General features: G+C 32.3%; 2 protein-coding genes across 2 annotated transcripts; both read right to left on the bottom strand.

The window, feature by feature from the left end:
• Positions 1-4,033: 4,033 nt before the first annotated feature.
• LOC109814423 (uncharacterized) lies at positions 4,034-7,324 on the bottom strand. The gene is made up of 3 exons (XM_020378841.3): positions 7,148-7,324; positions 5,947-6,879; positions 4,034-4,838 (listed from the first exon to the last, which is right to left on the bottom strand). The coding sequence occupies exons 2-3, from the start codon at positions 6,810-6,812 to the stop codon at positions 4,358-4,360; spliced, it is 1,347 nt and encodes a 448-aa protein (XP_020234430.2). The 5' UTR covers positions 6,813-6,879; positions 7,148-7,324; the 3' UTR covers positions 4,034-4,357.
• A 2,557-nt stretch (positions 7,325-9,881) lies between these two features.
• LOC109814414 (Tetratricopeptide repeat (TPR)-like superfamily protein) lies at positions 9,882-14,764 on the bottom strand. Its single transcript, XM_020378829.3, has 9 exons — positions 14,611-14,764; positions 13,875-14,108; positions 13,417-13,648; positions 12,610-12,760; positions 12,085-12,307; positions 11,901-11,992; positions 11,424-11,559; positions 10,830-11,161; positions 9,882-10,253 (listed from the first exon to the last, which is right to left on the bottom strand). The coding sequence occupies exons 1-9, from the start codon at positions 14,664-14,666 to the stop codon at positions 10,003-10,005; spliced, it is 1,707 nt and encodes a 568-aa protein (XP_020234418.1). The 5' UTR covers positions 14,667-14,764; the 3' UTR covers positions 9,882-10,002.
• Between the last annotated feature and the right edge of the window lie 6,795 nt (positions 14,765-21,559).

The following is a 21,559-nucleotide window of genomic DNA, read 5'->3' as shown; positions in this document are numbered from 1 at the left end:
GATTATTAAAAGGAGTATCTCTCTTATATATATATATATACTAGAGAGTCCAGTCACTTCTAATAGTTACACATAGATATTAGAAGCTATGGATAATTATTCACAAATATATAAGAAGATTTTTTTTTTTTACAATAAAAGGGTATAATGGTTCACTAAAAAATAGAGATCAAAAAGGTGATTATCAAAATATATCTCCTTTATAATAATTATATATATATATATATATATGTGTGTGTGTGTGTGTGTGTGTGTGTATGTGTGTGTGTGTGTGGTTGAGGCGCTTCACATTTTTATATATATTTTATATAAATTAAATTGAAAGATGATTATTGTCCTAGAGATGGTTGAGGCGCTTCACATTTTTATATATATTTTATATAAATTAAATTGAAAGATGATTATTGTCCTAGAGAGGTCTCGTAAAGCAAGATGTTATCGATTTGTTTACATAATAATAAGTTGAGATGTAGTCGATTATCGAGTAGTAATCTATGAGACCGAGAAATATTTGGCCTAGCACAGCTTCTTGTTACAAAGAGTAACACTTAATCATTACATAACAATAAAGATCCTTGAATATACTTAATGACCATATCATAACATTCCTTTACCCGTAAATATTAGGGGTGACAAAACAGGCTAGCTCGTCCCGTTTTGCCCGACCTGCCAATGTCCTGCCAAAAACGGGTCGGGCCGGACTGACTCGCTAATGAAAACGGGTTGAGAACGCTGGCCCGCCCCGCCTAAGGACAGGTTGGCGGGTTGGCGGGTCAGCTCGCATACTACAAAAAAATTACAAAAAAAAATTAAAAAAAATATATTTTATGTTCAAATAAAAAAAATTACTACAAATAAATAAATATAACCATATAAAATTAAAAATGCATACATATTGTACATAATATATGTTTAACAAAAGCAAATTACAAACTTAGAACAAAATCAAATAGAAATTAATCCACTTATACCAAAATCAAAACCAAATTATAAACTTATAAATTTTAATTATCTAAATTTTTTGATAGTCCACAAAATAAGTCCATTACTCATGCAAGCAACTTAAACCCAAATACTTATGCGGGTTGGCAGGTTGTGACGGGCCAGCCCGCCATTCGGCTCGACGGGTTGGTGAGTTTGGCGAGTTGACAGGTTGAAATGATGGGTCTGGCCCGCCAATTTTTAGCGAGCCAACGGGCCGGCCGCAGGTCACAGCCCACTTTGCCATCCCTAGTAAATATAGGTGCATCAGACATTCATGGGTCACGTAACATATATACCATATACTCTATCACTCTAATTGCGTGCTAACTTTAGCACTAGAATTTTGCAGGTATAAAAACCACTTGATATCTAGATGTTGAGAATCAAAAACCTTCGATTAAATACCACTTGATATCTAGATGTTGAGAATCAAAAACCTTCGATTGAATACTTCTTGCATCCATTTGAATCGAATACCTTCAATCGAATACTTCTTGCATCTATATTTTTTTGGTAAGAACTGTTATAATTATAATTATATATATATATATATATATATATATATTATAATAGATAAAGTCGATATAATATTTTTATATACATATTTCATTATATCTTTTTTCATCCTTTTTATCACACTATCTTTTTTAATGTGTGTAGTGAATTTTTTTTTCCGTGTGTAATAGAGGTTGGAGGGAGTAGTAGAATAATTTAATATTAATTAATATAAAAGATAGTGTGATAAAAAGGATGAAAAAAGATATAATGAAATATGTATACAAAAATATTGTATCGACTTTATCTATTATATAATATATATATATATATTATATTAATCTTTTAAATTTAAATTTTATTTTTTTAAAATATTTTCTTAATTTTTAAATAATTAGAAACTGAAAACACATTATTTTTAATGAATTAAAATAACATTATTATTTTATGATATATTGGTCTTGAATAGAGAAAAATCAAAGGTATCTATTAATAATATATATTTTTTATTAATTAATATACTATTTAATGTCAGTATTTTTTTACTTGTTAATTCTACTGTATTTAATAGAATGTACTTGAGAAAAGTTAAAAGAAAATGCACACACCTGTACTGAAAATAAATTTTTAATTAGAAGAATGGGTGCGGAAAGAATCAAAATTTTACTGCTAAATTGGAGATTATATTAGATTCTTACACCATGTCATCAATTTACAATTCCAAAAACTTAAGCTATTGGATAAAGATACGTTAGTGATGTTTATAATGCATGATTCGCATCTTTAACACTCCCGCCAGAGAAAAAGGAACCCAATTTAACTTTAATAATCTATACGCCTTCAAAAGAATTAGATTCCGACCGGTTGAGAATATCCATAGTGTGAAAAAATAAAAACAAGAAACCTATCATTTAACTTTGTTGGGTTGCAACTAGATCATTGAATTGATTCAAAAACTAGTTGAGAAGGCTAAAGTTACATATGCATGTACAATGAAAGCATTCTCGTCATATCCACAATTCATTTCAATGTCACTGTAATTGTCATTTCAGTTATGCAATCAATTTTGTTCTAACCAATTTCCCCATATAAAGGAAAGTTTTCAAAGCAAGATCTCTCAAGATAGTGAATAATCTGACAAACATGGACATTAGAGACTCATGGCAACATGGGGCAAACTTTTTAAGTACCCCATTAGAATTTATGATGTGTATTGGTAGTATTATATAATTTAATACTACTAGTGATGATGTGAGTTAAAGATCAGGGCAGAAGGCAAAGTTCAAGTTAAGAGAAGGCAAAGACAAGTCTCAGAGCACAAAAATAAAAGTAAAGGACTACTTATGCAAATGCAATAATAGGATTGGAAAAAAGGAAGATTGAAATCAAAACCCAGATGGTCAAGCCTAACAATAATAAAAGTAGAGTTAAAGGAGAATAGAAAGCTAAAGGGTGAAAAGATACAAAGTGGGAGAGAGATTAACCGATAAGATACAAAGTGGGAGAGAGATTAATCGATAGAACATTTTATTGGAATACAAATAAGATTTTACGTCGATAAAATAATAGAATAAATGACGGTTTATAAAATACACACATACTTCAATGATTGATATGTCTTTTGAATGATAACTAAAAACAAAATTATAGGGAGTTAGATTCAAAATAGACAATATCTCACCATTGTGTAGTTGTGTGAAATAATCTTATAAAAAAAATTAGGTTATAACTCTCATCTGATATGAAAATGATAACCATCTAGATCTAAGTGTCTAACATTGCAACAAGTTCATTGATGATAACCAAAATCAAAATTATGAAAGGTTAGGTTTAAAACGAATAATATCTCACCATTGTGAAGTTATGTATAAAATAATCTTATAAAAATAACAAATTTATAACTCACTTTTTTAGATATAAAATATGCTCTCAGATAAATATTGACAAAATAACCCAACACATTTGATATGAAAATGACAACCATCTTAGACTTATGTACCTAAAACACTGCAAAAAGTTCATTTGATATTTAAAGCAAACATTTAAGAAATTTTCTTTTGAATGATAACCAACAACAAAATCATGAAAGGTTAAGTTCAAAGTGAACAATATCTCATCATTGTAGAATTGTGTATAAAATAATCTTATAAAAATAACAAAATTATAACTCTTTCCTCTATATAGAAAATATATCTTCAGACAAATACTGACTTTCTATGTATCTTCAGACAAATACCGACAAAATAACCCAACACATTTGATATGGAAATGACAACCATCTCAAACCTAGGTACCTAAAACTAAAATATTGCAACAAGTTCATTTGATATTTAAAGCAAACATTTGAGAAATCTACTTTTAGATGATAACCAAAAACAAAACCGTGAAATGTTAGATTCAAAGTATACAATATCTTACTATTGTGAAATTATGTATAGAATAATCTTATAAAAATAAGAAAATTATATCTCTCTCTTTTGAATATAAAATGTCCTCAGATAAATACCAACAAAATAACCCCAATACATCTGATATGTATATGACAATCATCTCGTACCTGCGTGCTTAAAACACTTAAACAAGTTCATTTGATATTTAAAACAAACATTTGTGAAATCTACCAAACATTTTTTCTGCACTACAATAGCAACTAAACCTTTTCTCACTAGGTGGATCTTTATAAACTATATGTTCTTAAATATATACAACTAATGGTCTCAAATGTATGAGGAATATTTACATATGATGGTAATGGAAACATGGATAACATCACATATACACTTCTGTGAATCTTATCAGCACAAGAGAACTCCAATTCCAGAAAAGCATAGCAGAAGCACTTGATTAATGTTAGTCAATGTCCAAACCAAGACGTCCTTTATAAGGGTGGAAACATCCATCCCATGGTCCAACCAAGAAGCAAACCAGCACCAGCAAGGCCTAAACCCAATGCAAAAGCAACAACACACTTTGTAATCCCACATTTTCTGTTACTATTCTTCCTCTTCCCACTTCTGTGACTCTTCTTAAGCAGCATTCCCCTGTATGGGGCCCAGGGTAAGGATGCTGGAAAGAGGTTTATCAATGACTGGTTTTTGTTTCTGAGTTGCAGGCAGAGGTTCTCGAGCTGCAGCATGTGGAGCCACTGTTTGTAAGCAAAGAGTTGCGAAGCTTGTCGAAAAAAGAGACTCACGATGTGCTCCTTCTCGCTGAAAGCTTGCTGTGCTGCTTTCTCAGCCTCTCTTGCTCTTGTTTGAGAGTGACACAAAGCTTTCAACAGCTCAGACATGCTACTACTGTTCCCAGAGTTCATTTGACAACTTTTGTTGCTAGAACTAAAATCTGTGCTCTGGCTGGAACTGAACATATGGAGCAAAGTTTGTTAATAAATTGATCATAGAATAATCATGAAACTTCTCAACTCACCAGTATAAAAGTTGTAAAACTTTTTTTTTTCCTAAAACAGTCACCACTCACCAATTAAGTTGGAATGCATTCAAAATTCCTTCTTATTTAAAAATTTGTTTCATGAGTCAGGAGTTCAATATATCCAGTACAGAAATTAAAATCTATAATTGTATCTTAAATTTCCAAGAACACGAAGCATCTGTGCAACTACAAAATTATATACAATTTATGACTTCAATATAACTAATGTTTGCAAGCCATATACATGTCTAAAATATCACAGAATCTATACACTATCTAAGACAATGACATATAAAATGCAACGTAGATGCAGGTTTGTAACTGAAGCTAGGGTGATGTCAAAGGTTCAAAATCAGCTAGTGCATGTGAATGACTAAGCAGATCTTGTAAAAAGATGAAGAAAAAAAAGGTGGATTTCAAGGTCAGAAGGAAAAACATATTTGTCAAGGGGTTGAACTGTTGAAGCATAGCTTAAAAAGAGAGTAGAAAAAACGTCAATGTTTTTTTATGGTTAATTAAATTCAAAATCATAAATGATTTGATTTCATGCACACTTTGGTAGCTCTATACATTTGTACAACTTAGTAGCTTATCAGCTACAAAAGCAGGTTTAAATTCAGTTAAACATGTACGTCATCAAATTCCCTGTTAGCATGAGATAGATAACTAAAAGCACTTTTAAATTGGTAAGGGCAAGTAGTCAGAGCCAAAAATCTGTCTAAATAAAATAATTTTTGAAACCTGTCCAAAACTCCAAATTAGAAATTATGAGAAGTTATCGTCATAATACTTGAAGATCAATATCTCGTTTGGGTTTAAAATGGAATAATGGATGTATTAAAATCTGAGATATAAAAAAAATTGTACTATCTCATGAAAATTGTGAGGTTTGCCACCAATAACTACTACCTTCAGTCTCCAATAAATAGCATAGGAAAGAGCATACATCAAATTTCTTCCAAAATAAGTTGACCATGATGGAAAATATTCCAGAAAACAATTAAAAAAGAATTGTAAAGTATCCCTCTACAGCATTACCTGGAATTCTTGTTTGAATCCTGAAATGAATAGTCAGAAGTGGATATTCCAGTTGTATAACCATCTGCATTGGAAGAACCAGACTCAGTTTTATGGTTCAAAGATGATGGTGGAGCCTTATCATGGTTAACACCCTTTGTGTAAGGGGGTTTCTGTCTAACATGCTTAGTCAGGGGATGAGGGAGATCACAATTCTCAATATGCTCAAGTGACTTCTGAGCAACCAAGGAAGCTAACTCATCTCTTCCAGCAGTGCGCCACCAAGGACCAGATTTCTCTTCTCCCATCAGATGTGATTCTAGATCAGAAGATGCCATTTTACCTTGTTCAGAGACCCAGAAACTGGAAATATCACAATCCATAAAATGACTGTCTGAAAAACATAACTCCTCTTGATCTTTCTTCTTACAAGTAAAATGTAAATCAGCATTGAGTGAAGCCTCAATTTTTGGCATTCTTGTATTGTTGTTTTTCAAACACGTAGGAGACACATGCCAAGGCTGCTCCTTAGCACTTTCAACATTAGAAAGAGCATCAAAGTCTTTGGCCAGTTTATCTCCCCCACTCTTGACACTGCCATTTAGAAATTCAGCATACAAGGCATCATCAAGTTCAGACTCGCAAGAATTCAGATGCTGACATGTATAATTTGCTTCCTCCCCCAAGTCACTTTTCACATGCAGCCACCACTTCATTTCCGGTACCTTGTCAGAATTCAGATATTCATGAATAGAATTACTAGGAACCCAATCAGATACTAATTTTTTTGAAACTGATTTCGGATGATCAGGTGAATTGAGGGGTATCCGGAAATCTTGAGTAAAACAATTAGCTGTATAAGGAGCCTTCCCTTCTGCTGACGCCATTACTTCTTGGTCTCTGAGTAATTAGTAATTACCTATTTTAAGAAGCAACTTTCTATGGATCTGGCATCTGTTGAATCAGTAAGACATAAACTCAAATCACAATGAAATGTTAAGAAGTAAATACTAAACACTACAAAAAGACCAAGAAACCACAAATCTTCAAATTTGACAGTACAAAGGTTGTTGAGGTTGAGCCAAAAAGCAGCAACATGATTCGACAAATGAACTAGATTGAGACGTGGGATCATAGAGAAGCAAGGAAGGACAGGAATATTCAATTAACTGATTAAAGGACACACACACAGAGATTGAGAGAGAGAGAGAGAGAGACTGGCCTTGGTTTTGCTTATCATCTGAAGTGAATTTCCTTCCTTCCCTCCTTCCTTCCTTCCTTCTAAGGGCGAAACATGTCAGAGACTTTGCGTGCACAACTGTCCAAGATACTGTGTCTTGGTAGCGGTAATGTAAAAACAAGGTCCTTGTATTGACAACCATGTCACAAAAAGACTATAAATAATTATGTTTCAACCCTTCCTCCTAAATATCTATTTATCTCCTATGTTCCTGTCAGAGTCCCATCCCATGCTTTATGAATTATTGTTCCCCCCCTTCCTATTCTAATTCTTTCTCTAAAATGAAATATGCACCTCCTCTCCATAAATTAATTATTTATTTGAAAAAGGTTATATATTAAAAACTTTATTTGATTTCTTATAATACTTTTTTTTATTTCAATTTAGTCCTACTTTAATTTTGTTTTAATTTAATTCTTAATAATTTAAATTATTGTAATTTGGTACTTCTGTCTAAATGATTTAAACAGAGTTAATTGTTAGTCACGTGGATGTCACGTAGATGTCACGTAGATGAATGCCAAATTTCTCAAATACACTTGGAACCAGAACGGCTCGTTCTGAAACCAGAACGACCCGTTCTGGTTACACTATTGGTATGTAAATTTGGTATATGAGATGGGTTGTTCTGAATTCAGAACGTCCCGTTCTAACACCAGTTCTGGTTTCAGAATGGCCCGTTCCAATTACAAAATTAACACATAACATATGCATATAAAATGGGCCGTTCTGGTTTCAGAACGGGCTGTTCTACTTCAAGGTGTATTCATGAAATTTGGCGTCCACCTATGCATTTACGTGACATCCACCTGACATTCACGTGGCTAACAGTTAACTTCGTTTAAATCATTTAGACAGAAATCTCAAATTGTAATAATTTAAATTATTAAAGATTAAATTGAAACCAAAAATTAAAATAAAACTAAATTAAAATAAAAAAATATTATAAAAGACCAAATAAGAGTTTTAAAAGGTTATATTATAAATTGAGCATAAAATTCATCGAAGTATAAAAAACATAAAACTTATAAATTGTTGAAATGTCGTATAAATTGTTATTATTCTCTTTCGTGTCCAAGTGTCCTAATTCTATGGAACTTTGTGTCCCTATCGCTCTCAACGAAGTTTGGAGAGTCTGCTTATGGTGACACCTTCGCAGTCGACCTTGTGTGACTCATGACTCAACTTTGCAGCACCTTTTATTAGTATTTTCCTTATTTCTTTCTTTCTTTCTTTCTGTTTTGGTTTGGATTAATTGGATGGAGAGAAGTGAATGATTTTATTCCCTTTGAAGAAAATGGTGCCACCCACTAATATTTATTCATCTTATTTAATTAGCTATCCGTTTATCCTTATTAAGAAAACTATGCTTAGATTTGCATACAAATTATCCATTTAATTAGTTGCACGTCACTGTCCTATAGGCGATAACTTTGATCCAGAACTTTTCTCCTCATTTAATTGCATTCTATTAAAACAATCATGATTTTGTATGAATTATCTATATCGTAAGAGGTAATAATTAATTTTTATAAAAATTATAAACGTACGTAAAATGAGTATTTTTTTATTATTTTAAAATAATTTATTATAAACACATGAAATAAATATTTTTTTCTTAAAAATAATTTTTTCATTGTCAAAAAGTCAAGATTCAAATACAAAATCTATTTGCATTTTACAAGTCATTTAATATATCTTTTTCGAACACAAGGAACGGTACAACTTGAGAGTATGGGTCACAGCCTCTCAAAATATCTGTTACACGTTTAATTACGTTTAGATATGAGGTTTTTCTAAGCTCCTTTGAGAATGATTTAAAACATTTTTTTTCTTCATAAAAATATACTAAATCGAACACATACTATTCTAATTTAATCTCCAAACAACACTTTTCTTTCCATGCTCAGAATAGTGTTGAGATCGTCAGGATGATTACCCGATCTAATGAAATCGTGTTTATCCCATGTTTATTTCTTCCCATTCTTTTTCATTTAAGCATATTATTTCCTATTTTGTAGAACAAGAGTAAATTAATGTAGTAAAAAGTAACAGAACCCAAAATTTTCTAATTATTACGAAACTGATATCTCTCATTATTTTAACATGGGAATTTGAATTGGCATCCCCAACCCAACCCCCATGTGAACCTTCAATTAAGGTTGACCAAAAAAATATTTGTATACTTAAAAATTATAATCCATTTTACGGATAAAAGCCACCATAAATATGATATAAATAAATATCTTGTTGATTAACTGAACAGCAATGAATAGTAAGACATTTATATCAACAACTATTAACATTATAAAAATATTTAAATGCTCTATATTGTATACAAAGTAAATTGTTCACATTTAATTTTAGTACATAGCAATAATGAAACTCGAAGGAAGGAATCGACAAGACCACACAAACGGTGGAACATAACTCGATGGAATTGACAAGGGACAGAACAAGCGGTATGTGGTTAAATTTGAAATATATATTTTAAAATTATTTATTTTAAATATAAATATATATTACAAAATTACTTTTTAGTATAAATATGTACTTTAAAAACGTTTATTTATTTATTTATTTATTTTTCACTTTTATTTTACTTTCTACTCTGTTTAAATATGGACGAATAAGAGATGATTCCTATCCATAGCCACCCCGCCACCATTGTAGTCCCTACTTCGGATGTTAATTAAGCTCCTAAAAGAAATAGCAATAAGGCAAACATATCCCTCACTAGAAAGAAACACATGGTAACATTTAGACAAATACCTGAAGCATGAAGGAAGGATAAAGATCACAAACATCATAATCATAAAAATAATGAACCATCTGCTTTAGTAATGAACCATCTGCTTATACTTCTTCCTAAGCACAGACAACCTTCTCTGAAGTGGAAGCTTTTCATCTTTTTTCCCTAGTCTATCCAAGTAGTATACAATTTTATTTAGGGTAACCAAAACCTCCTCACTCTCATGTCCAAATTCTCTCTCTTGGATATTCAGGATCCTTCTAAGCAGCTTCAGTAACTCACTCTCATCCTTATCAAGTCTGATTTGAATGGACACCAAACAGTCCAAAGCCTCCCCTGCCATGCATAATATATGATAAATATCAATTTCATTCCCAAAATAACTTCTTGAAAACTGTTTTATATTTGAGTAAATTACATTGTGGTTTCATGAAATTGTACTGACATTCTCTGTTTTTTTAACGTTTACAGTAGTCTTCCTTACAAGGATCACAGTGTAATGTTAAAAACAAGAAAACAGAAAAAACTCGTTTGATAAGAGTAATTTTTGAAAACTGCTTTTAAAAGTAATCCCTCTTTTTCAGATTTTAAAATAAAAAACAAGAACATCTTTAAGTTGTTTTTCTTTTCTACTTTCAGTTTTCTTTTACTTATATTCTTCTTTACACAAACTCATTTTTTCTGACTCCTCTACTACTATCTAAAAAGTAGTTTTGAAAACTGTTTTACTAAATAGTTTTTAAAAACTGAAAACACCCTTAGGCTCTGTTTTTTTTTTCCTTCGGCATAAGAACTGGATTACTACTCTCATCAGTGAAATGCAACACAATTTAATGGCCTGAATAATGAATGACTTGATCATGTATTAACTTCAGACTGACCATATTATCAACGAGGTAAGGGAAAACTTACCAACGGGAAGAGAATTTTTTCCAAAAGCCTTCTCACGGATGCGCAAAACCTCCAGGGCAAGTTTCTCTGCTTCTTCATCATTTTTCAAATGGTAGAGTGTAACTGCAAGGTGTAACATAGGAAAGCTGATGGACTGGTCATCAGTTCCCTTATGCTTTATCATGATTTGCAAACTTCTTCTCAACAAGTGCTCGGCCTCCGCATAATTCTTTGACCGAGAATATGAAGTTGCAAGATTTATCATGTGTGTCAGTAGGCTGGGGTGCTCCTTTCCTTTGTACCTCTCACTGATCAATAAGCACTCCTCTAATAGCTCTCTGCCTTCTTGTCCTCTTTGAAGAGAAACAATACAAAAAATTCAATTCAATAACCTTCTTTGCTTTTAGTCTAACTTTTTTCTTTATGTTTTCTTCCTTTTCTTTTTTTTTTTTTTTGGGGGGGGGGGGGGGTATTGTTGGACGGAGATACAGCAAAACCATTTCTATAGCCCCAAAAGGTGATCAAAAAACCATTTAAGTTGTTAGAGTTTATTCTTAAATGCCATAAAATATTAAAAAATCTTTCATTCCTAACCAAGGTTATAGAAAAGCTTACTTCCCAACAGCATGAAGTAATTCAGCTAGATCTACTCTCATCTTTTCCATTATACTGTCATCTGGTGACAAGTAATTTGAATTCTTCATGACCTGAAGAGCACGTTTAAACAATTGAATTGCTTCATCTGATTTCCCTGTAAAAAATGTTCAACTCACACATCAATAAGTGCCTAGGCTTCATTCCCCTCTCCCCCTAATTGGCCAGCACATGGACACCATTTAAATAACAACTGGCATCACCAAAGTAATTCCAATATATAACTTCCAAAAATAAATCAAATTATCAAAAATATAGATGTTTATTCTACCATTCTTTTGCATTACACAGGACCCTTGATACGTGAAAGAAAATCTAATCAACATTCAGGTTAGCTGTGCAGCCAGCAAAAACAGAAGAAAATAATAAAGGGGATATAAAGTAAAAATGGAATATGCAAACCGCAAACAAATTGCATTTGCAAGTTTATACAGTTACCTTGAGCACACTTCACTTGAGCTAGGGAACTCATAGCCATTCCAATTCTTCCATCATTTTGTCCATATAATTCGGTGTATATGTTGAGAACTCTAGAAAACAAAAATAAATAAAAGTAATATAGACAAACAGAGTCAACAATGCACTGAATATGGAAGGAGAAAACAAAGATAGGAAGCTTAACCTAGTAAAATGACTTTCTGCGTCATTGGCTCTCCTTTCTTTGAGTAAAAGATTGCCAAGACTAAGTAAAGGTACAACCAAATCCTTACTTTTGGTACCTCTACTTGATTCCAAAATAGTGATAACACGCTGGTATATCTCTATTGCTTTTGTTGTTTTTCCAAAAGAGCCAAAAACTTTTGCCATACCCAAACAGGGTGTCACAAGAAAAATGCTATCCTTACCTAAAATAAGAAGTAATGTTCAGAATATCAAAATTTTGGAAAAAAAAAAACAGAAATTAGAAGCAAAAAGTTGACTTCAACACAGATCATTTCTGCTACGGTATTCGTATAATGAAACTGTTAAAAGTAGCTTCTAACTAGGCATGCTCAATTGAAAAATCTCAAGAAAATAGCTCCAGTTTTCTAATCAAATAGATAAGCAACCCAACATAACTACAACCACAATCATTCACCAATCACCATAGGTAAATAATATCAAATACTAAATGAAATTAACATTGCTAACTGAAAAATGCACTCACCATAGGTCCTCTCCATAATGTGGACAGCCCTCTGATATGTGTCCAATGAATTTTCGAACTTGCTCAATGTTGCATACATACTTCCCATATGCATAAGTATTGAATCTAGACATGGTGCATCATCCTTCAAATTGTCAACAACTTCTTTCATCTGGCCATCAATGAAAATATAACAATGCATTCCGCAGAGAAAAGGGTTTAGTCATTAAAATTTGAGGGAACAACAAAAAGAGGTGTGCAAATGTATTACTTTAAAATTTCAGCAAAAATGTGGAACATGTAATTATTTACAATTATCAGTTGGGTTTATACAAACTAAGACAGATGCAAAGGAAATTATTTCAGTCCAAGGGAGTCAAACATATTTAATACTTATAGAAAGTTACTGACCATTAACCAGACTAGTGAAAACACTCAGCCTTGTGCAAGAAAACATGCCTGACATGAGTGATTGCAAATAATTTAACTGCATATGTTTCTGGCGACCATTTATTCATTCTAGCCCCAGAGACCATGACAAATTCATTAACTCATGATAGAAACAAAAATAAAACCAACAACTGACTTCCTCGTTATACTTTCATCTCATTATAATAAAAGTTGGCTTTATTAGCATCTAATAAATTGTTATCCTGAAGTCTTAATTTAGAACAGTAAAAAAGTCACGCATATTCTGAGAGTTCAACTAATGACATTCCATGGACATAAATTTAAGTTACTATGAATCCAGAAAATCTCAACAGCAATTAAACTAGATATCTAAATAACTGAATAATGTGCAAGAATAAAAGAAAAGGGGGAAAATACCAAATCCAACAGAGAACCAACAAATTTTAAGTCTCCAACAGCCATGTAACCCAGTGCAATGATGTCCAAAGTTGCAGCTTCTTCTATGCCTTTAGTACCTGCATTCAGCCGCTCTTTCACCACTTCATAATTTGCAGTAAGCAGGTCTACAGCATCATTTTTGTTTCCCATCTTAATCATTCGTTTCACTTCATCAAATAATTCTTCCAATTCCCTCTCTAAACTGCCGATTCTGTGGAATATGTAATTTGCAAAGCCAAGGGACATTGTCAATTGGAGAACGAGCAATTTAAGTTTATAATGATGGCACAAAGTTGTTTTATCCTTAGAGGATAAAATTCTGACACAGTGGCCAGAGAATTTAGGCCCAAAAGTGAAATACAGAAATACTTCAATATACAACAAGCATAAGCAGTATAAGAAAGGAAGAAGACAAAATCATTTGAACCAATTCGCACCTCTGATAGTCATTTGGAGCTGAAAATCCTGAATAAGCATCACTATGTGAGCCTGTCCCACCAAATTCCACCGACCCAACTGAGGATCTTGAAACGCAGAACCGAACACAAACAGTCCTAATGGGAATAATATAAAGCTTTTGATTGTACTTTTGCTTGTGATTACAAACTGAGAAGCATGCTATGCTTTTCAACTCACACAGTGACAGCAGATGCGGAAGCTCTTTGCTAGTCCTAGTAATAGATAACACAATACATTAAACCAAGCCACCACGAATTATTATAATCAGATATGTACATTAAAATCAAGAGTATAGTGTATAACAAACAACTAATCAGAAACCATTATCTTCACTCACAGATTTAACATGTATCTTAGCCAAAGACTTACACCTAAATTATTAAAAGAATTCTGAACTCAACTATAAGCACTATCCACTCCTCTCCAACGACCTAGAAAAATAGTTTAAGAAATCGAAGTAACAACGAAAGGAGTGCTATCTCAATAAAGCATATACACCAAATTTGAGCATTCTCCGGAGTCTGAACAAGTAAGGAAATGCGTTTGTCGTTGATAATAATCTCGTGAACAAAACTTGCTTAATTATTGGTAGGTTTTGAGTTAGCGAAGCGCATTAGTTTCAATTAATAAAGTTGATGTTATCATCCTAAGGCATAAGGTAATTTAGTGCAACGAACAAAGAAGTGGCATGGGATGGAAGCAGAGAAAGAGAACCTGAATCCAGTGAAGGAGGGCGAGGGGACAAGAAATGAAGCTTTCATTGTACACATAAACCTCGTCTTCGTCTTCGTCTTAGGATCAAACCTTAGCAATTCGCAAGCTTAGCATACAACAACAATGAGAAACGGATAAAGCGTGGTTTTTATTTTTTGTTATTGTTGTTGTTGTGGGCTAGTTATGGATTTTGGGCCTCTCCTTTCAAGTTGACTTTAGTGATATATTGGACTTATGCTTCGGCCCATCAACATTTTTATGTGCCATATTTTTCGCATTGTCTTAGTTATTTTTTAATTTTTTTGGTTCGGCCCTGGAGTATCCACCGCCGATAGTAGTGATTAATCTTCTCACTAAGTTGGAGGCACCTCAAAGGATGGGATAACTGGTCTCAAGATTTAACGCGGCTGCATACACAAGGTAGGATTCGAACCCCTGACTTTGCTTAGTGTGGATCAACCCCTACCGCTAAATAACACGTTTGGAGTTTAGTTATTTTTTAATAATCATAAAGAAAAAAAAGAGATTATTTTATAATAAAATATTAAGATTTTTTTAATGTTTATTATACACTTCTTTGATTATTTCAAGACTTAATTATTAATCTATCAATGTTATCATTTATAAAAGAGTGATCATTGTCTATAATATTTTTATTTTACACGTTTTAATTAAAATTTAGATGTGCACTTTAAGTATCAATTATTGATTTAAATAAATAATAGTTTAATAATTTTGTCTATATTATAACATTTTCTCCTTCTTACAATGTTAGTATTTTTCTATAACAAACTTGTAAGATCCATTTGTTAAATTCATATGCTAAATAACTTGTTGTACTTATAGCAGTCGATAATTTTTAATATGTAAAAGTTTACTTGTCATTTTATCTAAACATTTACAACTAATAATGTCATTACTTAACCAATCAAAAAGCTTCAAGTCTAATCTCTATGCTTGGTCCATGTATATTTCAACTTAATTTTTTAAATGTTTTTACAAAATATTTTTTCAAAAAACTGGTAAAATGTTTTTTTTTTCCAAAATAAAAAATATGCATATATTTTATTTTAGTCTGTGCTTATTTTCAAAATTTTCTAATAACATTTAAAATTTGTAAATACTCATCCTACCTCATGAGTAGTAATGGAGGTATATATATTATCGGAAATAAAACAAATTAGAGAAAGTAGACGTAATAGAATGTATAAACGCATTATTTTAACTAGAGAAAAAGAGATACTCCATCTCTCTATGTATTATTTAAAAATAATTTTCTTTCTAAAGAGGAAAAATAAAATAATTGAAGTGGTTTAAAAAATATAATAGGTGAATTGTGGAAGAAAATTAGAGAAGGTTTGTATAAATTGGAAGTAAAATTATCTAAAAAATAATAAATAGCAAAAGATAATATCTCTTTTATTATTGGTATAAATTAAATAACAAAAAATATGCCACAAAACTAATTTCAAGTTAATATCTCCTCCTCCAAAATAAAAAATATTTTTAAATAAGATTATATTTATTATATTCTATAATAGTACATGCAATATTTGTAATTAAAATTTTTCAGCTTTGTTGATTTATTTATTCTATATAAAATAATGTAACTTAATTTACATGTAATATGAAATATCCTATAAATTTCATAACGTTTATAGTTTTAATTGTTTAATTGTTTATATTTATTATATTTTAATTTTTTACTTAATTAGTTGTTATAAATAAAATTCAAGTTGATATATATATATATATATATAATTTTATATAAATTTTAATTATATATAATAAACCTGAACGTGCATTACACCTTTTAAAATACTAATACATAAAAATATAATAAGTAAACAATATTTTGATGAAAATAATGATTTAAATATACTTTTAGTGTTTGTAATAAGTTGCATTTTTGGTCACCTATAATATTATATTCACAATTTGTACCCCTCTATTTTTAATTATGTAATTTTAATCTCTCAACTTTATAAAATCTATTTTGATCCTTTCATTAAATACTCATCTATAGATTGTGACACTTATGTTTAGTAGAGAGAGAGAGAGAGAAAGAGTTAGTGTGAATGATCTCTTTCTTTTCTCCCCTTTTCCTCCTTGGTTGAGGCCTTCTCCTCCTCCCTTGTGCAGTTGACTGGAGTAGTTGAGAGGTTTTGAGTCGCGATGTTGCTAGTTGGGCTTGAAACTATATGGAGTGTGCGGAGCATCCCTTTCTTCCCTTTCTCTGGTTGTTTTTGATTCTACAAGAGGTAAGGGAAGCTTGTGATTTGAATGATCCGTGTTGTATGTGGTCTGATGTTGTCTAGAATTACCTAAGTGCTTAATTATGATGAAGATAGATGAAATGTGGCTTGTTGAGTTTGTAGCACTTAAAGTGGTGTATGAGTGGGATTGTTGAAAATATGTGAGTTGATATGATGTTATGTTGTTGTGTACTTCAGATGAAATGATGTTTAAGTTGTAACGATGTACAATGTTAAGTTGTTAAGCTATACAATTATTAGGCATGTGGTTGTGATACATTTCTATGTTCAGATACATAGAAACTAGATAAAAGTTAAAGATGTTTTAGAACTTTAATATCCCATTGTGTGAATATATGCTATGTTGAACCCTTTAGTAAGTAAGTTGGATTCTAAATAGGTACGTTATTTTTAGTTGTCTCCTTTAGGTTCTATGTGATATTTGTATGTGGACAAGGTCAAGACATATGTGTATTAAGTGACCAACTGAGTAAAGCACGAAGTTGAGAGTTAAAATCCCTAACCTAGTATCAGAGGGTTGTGGTATTTAGAGGGTAGTTGATGGATTGATCCCACAGGTGACTTAGTTAAGCTAGTTAATGTCGTGGTGGACTCATACCCAAACTCTTCTACCTTCACGTAGTACCATACTTTCTAGTTTAAGTGACAAAACTTGAGAAATCAATCTAGCTTATGCTAGCCATTATTTTTAGCCTTGTGCTAGTTGCTATTTCTAGCCTTAGTGTTAGTTGATGTTTTTGACCATAGTGTCAACTACTATTTCTGGTTTTTACAACTGCTATTTTTGGTTTTATAATAGCTGTTGTGATTCAATATGGTCAAATCACTTAAACTGTTCACCTCAATTGTAGGAGATCTCTATAGTTGATATGTGTGATGACACATCAATTGTATTTAAATATATGTAGATTATGTCATTCTATTGAAGGTGAATGATAATCAAATGAATGTTTGTGTTGTTCTATGTTGTTTGTGATGTATTGATGATGTAAATGTACATCCTGTCTAGTAATATGTATATGTGCATACTAAAAATGGCTAAGTTGAAGGTGTAAAGATGTAGAAGTTGTTATCTGATGAAAGTTGTGAGTATGATGTTGTTTAATAATTATGTGTTGTGCTATATCTATAATGAAGTTTCCTAATCGTACACATTGTTTAAGTACCTTAAGTTGTATGACGAGATCTGATATGATGATATGAATGATGTTCATTTTAAGTTATTTATGTTGCATGTTGTTGTATGACATTGCTTTTGTATCACAAGTTTACCTTGTGTTTTCCCTTGTGGTTTGGAACTGCTATGATTATACTTGATATGAGAGCAAGACAAGATTAATAGGTCGAGTGATCTTGTTTCGTGGTAAGTCACGCTAGAGGTAGCTCTCTTTTGGATATTGCTACCTTGAGATAGCTAGGTCTTGTATAGAGGCTTGACCAATGACTAGGTTTATCTTGTATATAGTAGTTACTTCTTTTGTATTAGGTATGTATATATGTTCAGGAATAGTCATTTTATTTCTTACATATATGACTATTTGCATGAGATTTACCTACTTATTGCATGATATCCTAGGTTGATGTTTGATGCTAGTGCTTCCACTTAGTTGTTAGATTGTAGTAAGTATAGTGACCAGATGAGTCGTTACACTACTTACTAATAACAGCTCCTTTATCCTAGCCCTGATCTACTTCCATACAATGTATGATCCTCACAATCCAAACCAATTTAAACCACCATGAAAATAACAGGGTAAGTTAGAGTTCAAAAACATGAACATATAGAAAACAATTATATAACATACAATGTTACACCACAACTATACATGAAAGTTATTACACTCCAAGCAAACATGTATATCATTCAAGCCATATCACATAATACATCAACAATGCATATGAACACACCTCTACACACAACATATGCAAACATGTCAACTAATGCGTCATCACGCATTTAGCTATTGAGATCTCCTTATAAATGAGCAGTCTAAGTGACTTCATCCCACTGATCTAACCCAATCGTTATCCGATCTTGTCACTTACACTAGAAAAGTTTGATTCCACTGTTAGAAGTGGTACAAATAGGTATAGACGTATCATGACCTTGACTTGCATTACCAAGTCACATGTGAAGTTAGCCTACTAACCATCCTCAAGGAACCATGCAATCTTTTCAGGTACTTGGTTAAGGGTTGTAGCTCCTGACCTCTTACATTACTTAACCACTAACTAAGAGCCTAGAAGAGACTCAACACACCTTAGAAACCCATTCCAAGAGAAACAAATACTCAATAAGGGTTTTTCAATAATGGTCTACCCAAGCACCACTCCAAGATTCCCTATGTGGGATCTACAATTTTCAAGAAAAAATTCTCTCTTCATATCCTAAGTTAGCCAACATGTTTTAATACTATATCGCATTTTCAACATGTAAATCTCATCATACATTTACTATATACACCATATCCAATCAATGCATATAAAGATCAACAACAACTTCATAAACATGGCATATCAATGCTCTCCAAAATCATACATCATACAAATGTACAATAGACATATAATCACCATCATTCAACACCATACAAAACATCTACAATGTTATCTCTAATCAACATATGCAAAACATTTATCATATGTCATACAACATGTGATAGAACTTAAAAAATCTATTAATGTTCATCATACAACATCACCAAAACACACCAAACATCCAAGCATCACGTGCTCAACACAACTTATCTCACACTCGAGGCCATTAAGGCAAGGAGCTCCATGCTTCGCCCATGCTCAATGCTATCCAAATTGCCCTCGACATGACTAAGGTAGATATCCCTTGGGACCTCGTGCGAGGCATGGCAGAACCCATGCTCAACCTATCAAGCAAAGAGTCTCATTTTGACTCACATCAAGCATTGTCATATCGACATCCGGGGTCATTCAAATAGAGAGCTTTTGGCTTGGCCATACTGGGCACAACTCAACCTTGATCCTAATGTCACCAAGTTAGAGACCTCTCAAAGTTCTCACATTCACACCATTGAAAACCATGTTTGATGCCATTCCAACTTGAGATGAGTCTCTCTCCTCACATCCAACACTACCAATCTTACGACTGACATGGTCGAGACAAAGCTCTCTATTTGGAACTAGGCCCAACATCGTATCAGAAATATGTAAATCTAGACTTCAAAATCACCTCAATCAACTTGAAAAACAGGAAATCCAAACATACAAGGCATCCAATATTGCATATATATCATATATGGCTTGAAGTCGAGCTAAAACAACACATGCACTGCAATTTGTATCATTCACCAAAATCAACCCCATGAGCTCACAACACCAAGAACTCAACACACACTAAATCCCACCTTAGATTTGCCACATAACCAAGAACTTTAGGTAATCTAGGCACATATAACTCAACCATTCAATAAGAATCGAGTCTAGCTTCCTTTATCTTTACTCTGAGCAACCAGAACCGAAAGAGAAGGAAAGGAAGAAATCCAAGCTTCCACAAGCTCTGTAACCTTCCCAACTTAGATTCTCAACCTTCAAATACTTCGAATCAACTATCCAACAACAATCGCCACACATTGAAGGGATCTAAGAAGAAGAAAAGAAGAAAAAGGGTAAGAGTTTCTCTCTCTAGAAATTCTGTTTCTAAGGTTTAAAAATTATGAGTTTATAAAGCTCAACCCAAAATAAAACCTTATATATCTTTCCTATTAGGGTTAATTGAACCTCTAACCAGAGTCTTCACCACTTACCTAAGCATAATGTTACAATTTATATATTGATATAGATATAGATAGATGAATACCTATATTGTATGTTGATAGATGAGTTGACGATGTTAAGATGCAAGTTGTATGTTGTATGACTATTAAGTTGTGAAGCTATGGACATGTGGTTGAGATACATGTCTTAAGTTTAAGATACATAGATGCTAGAGGTGAGTTATGCTGTTTTAATGTTGGTTTTCCCTTTAGGGCCTATGTGAATTAATATGAAAGTAGTCGGACCATATCCTAGTTGAATGACTAATCAGGTAAAGTACGAAGTTGGAGACTTGATCCTTAACTGAGTATTAGAGGGTTGTGATATTTAGAGAGTGGTTGGTGGGTTAATCCCATAGGGGGACTTAATGTTGCAAGCTAATGTTATGGTAGACCCATACCCAAATTGTTTTACCTTGACATAGTACCATACTTCCTAGTTTAAGTGGCAAAACTTTAGAAATTAAACTAATTTAATTATCTATATCTAACTCTCTTTGAGGTCTAACGTTATTCTATATTTGACCTGATTGAGATGGGTCTAACATTGTAGTTCGATAGGGTCAAGTCACTTAAATTGTTCATCTTTCTTGTAGGAGAAATTGATATGCATGACAACACATTAGTTGTTAATATATGTATGATGAGATGTTGATTATAATAAAGTTGATAAGCATTGTGCATCTATTAAGTTGTGACTTACGTTATTGCTAATATGTGTTTTTGTTGCCTTTTGTCATATTGTTGTATGTTATTTCTTTTGTAAGTTTCTTATTTTTCTTGTGGTTAGGACTACGATGACCATATTTGGTATGCGAGTAAGGCATGATTAGGTGGTTAGCTAGTGAAATGGTGGCTTGTTTTGTATGACTATTTCGGTGGAGTCAT

Source organism: Cajanus cajan, chromosome 6 (genome assembly GCF_000230855.2).
Source record: "Cajanus cajan strain Asha chromosome 6, NIPB_CcT2T_4, whole genome shotgun sequence".
Classification (NCBI taxonomy): Eukaryota; Viridiplantae; Streptophyta; class Magnoliopsida; order Fabales; family Fabaceae; genus Cajanus; species Cajanus cajan.
Note: the sequence above shows the minus strand (reverse complement) of the source record. Positions and strands in the feature narration are given on the sequence as shown.

Excerpts from the sequence above, each read along its gene's own strand:
- LOC109814423 (XM_020378841.3), bottom strand. The coding sequence starts at position 6,812 with ATGGCGTCAGCAGAAGGGAAGGCTCCTTATACAGCTAATTGTTTTACT. Across the intron at positions 4,839-5,946 it reads GATTCAAACAAGAATTCCAG|TTCCAGCCAGAGCACAGATT; the intron begins GTAATGCTGTAG and ends CCATATGTTCAG.
- LOC109814414 (XM_020378829.3), bottom strand. The coding sequence starts at position 14,666 with ATGTGTACAATGAAAGCTTCATTTCTTGTCCCCTCGCCCTCCTTCACT. Across the intron at positions 14,109-14,610 it reads CCCTCCTTCACTGGATTCAG|GACTAGCAAAGAGCTTCCGC; the intron begins GTTCTCTTTCTC and ends ATCTATTACTAG. Across the intron at positions 12,308-12,609 it reads CATTATGGAGAGGACCTATG|GTAAGGATAGCATTTTTCTT; the intron begins GTGAGTGCATTT and ends TTCTTATTTTAG.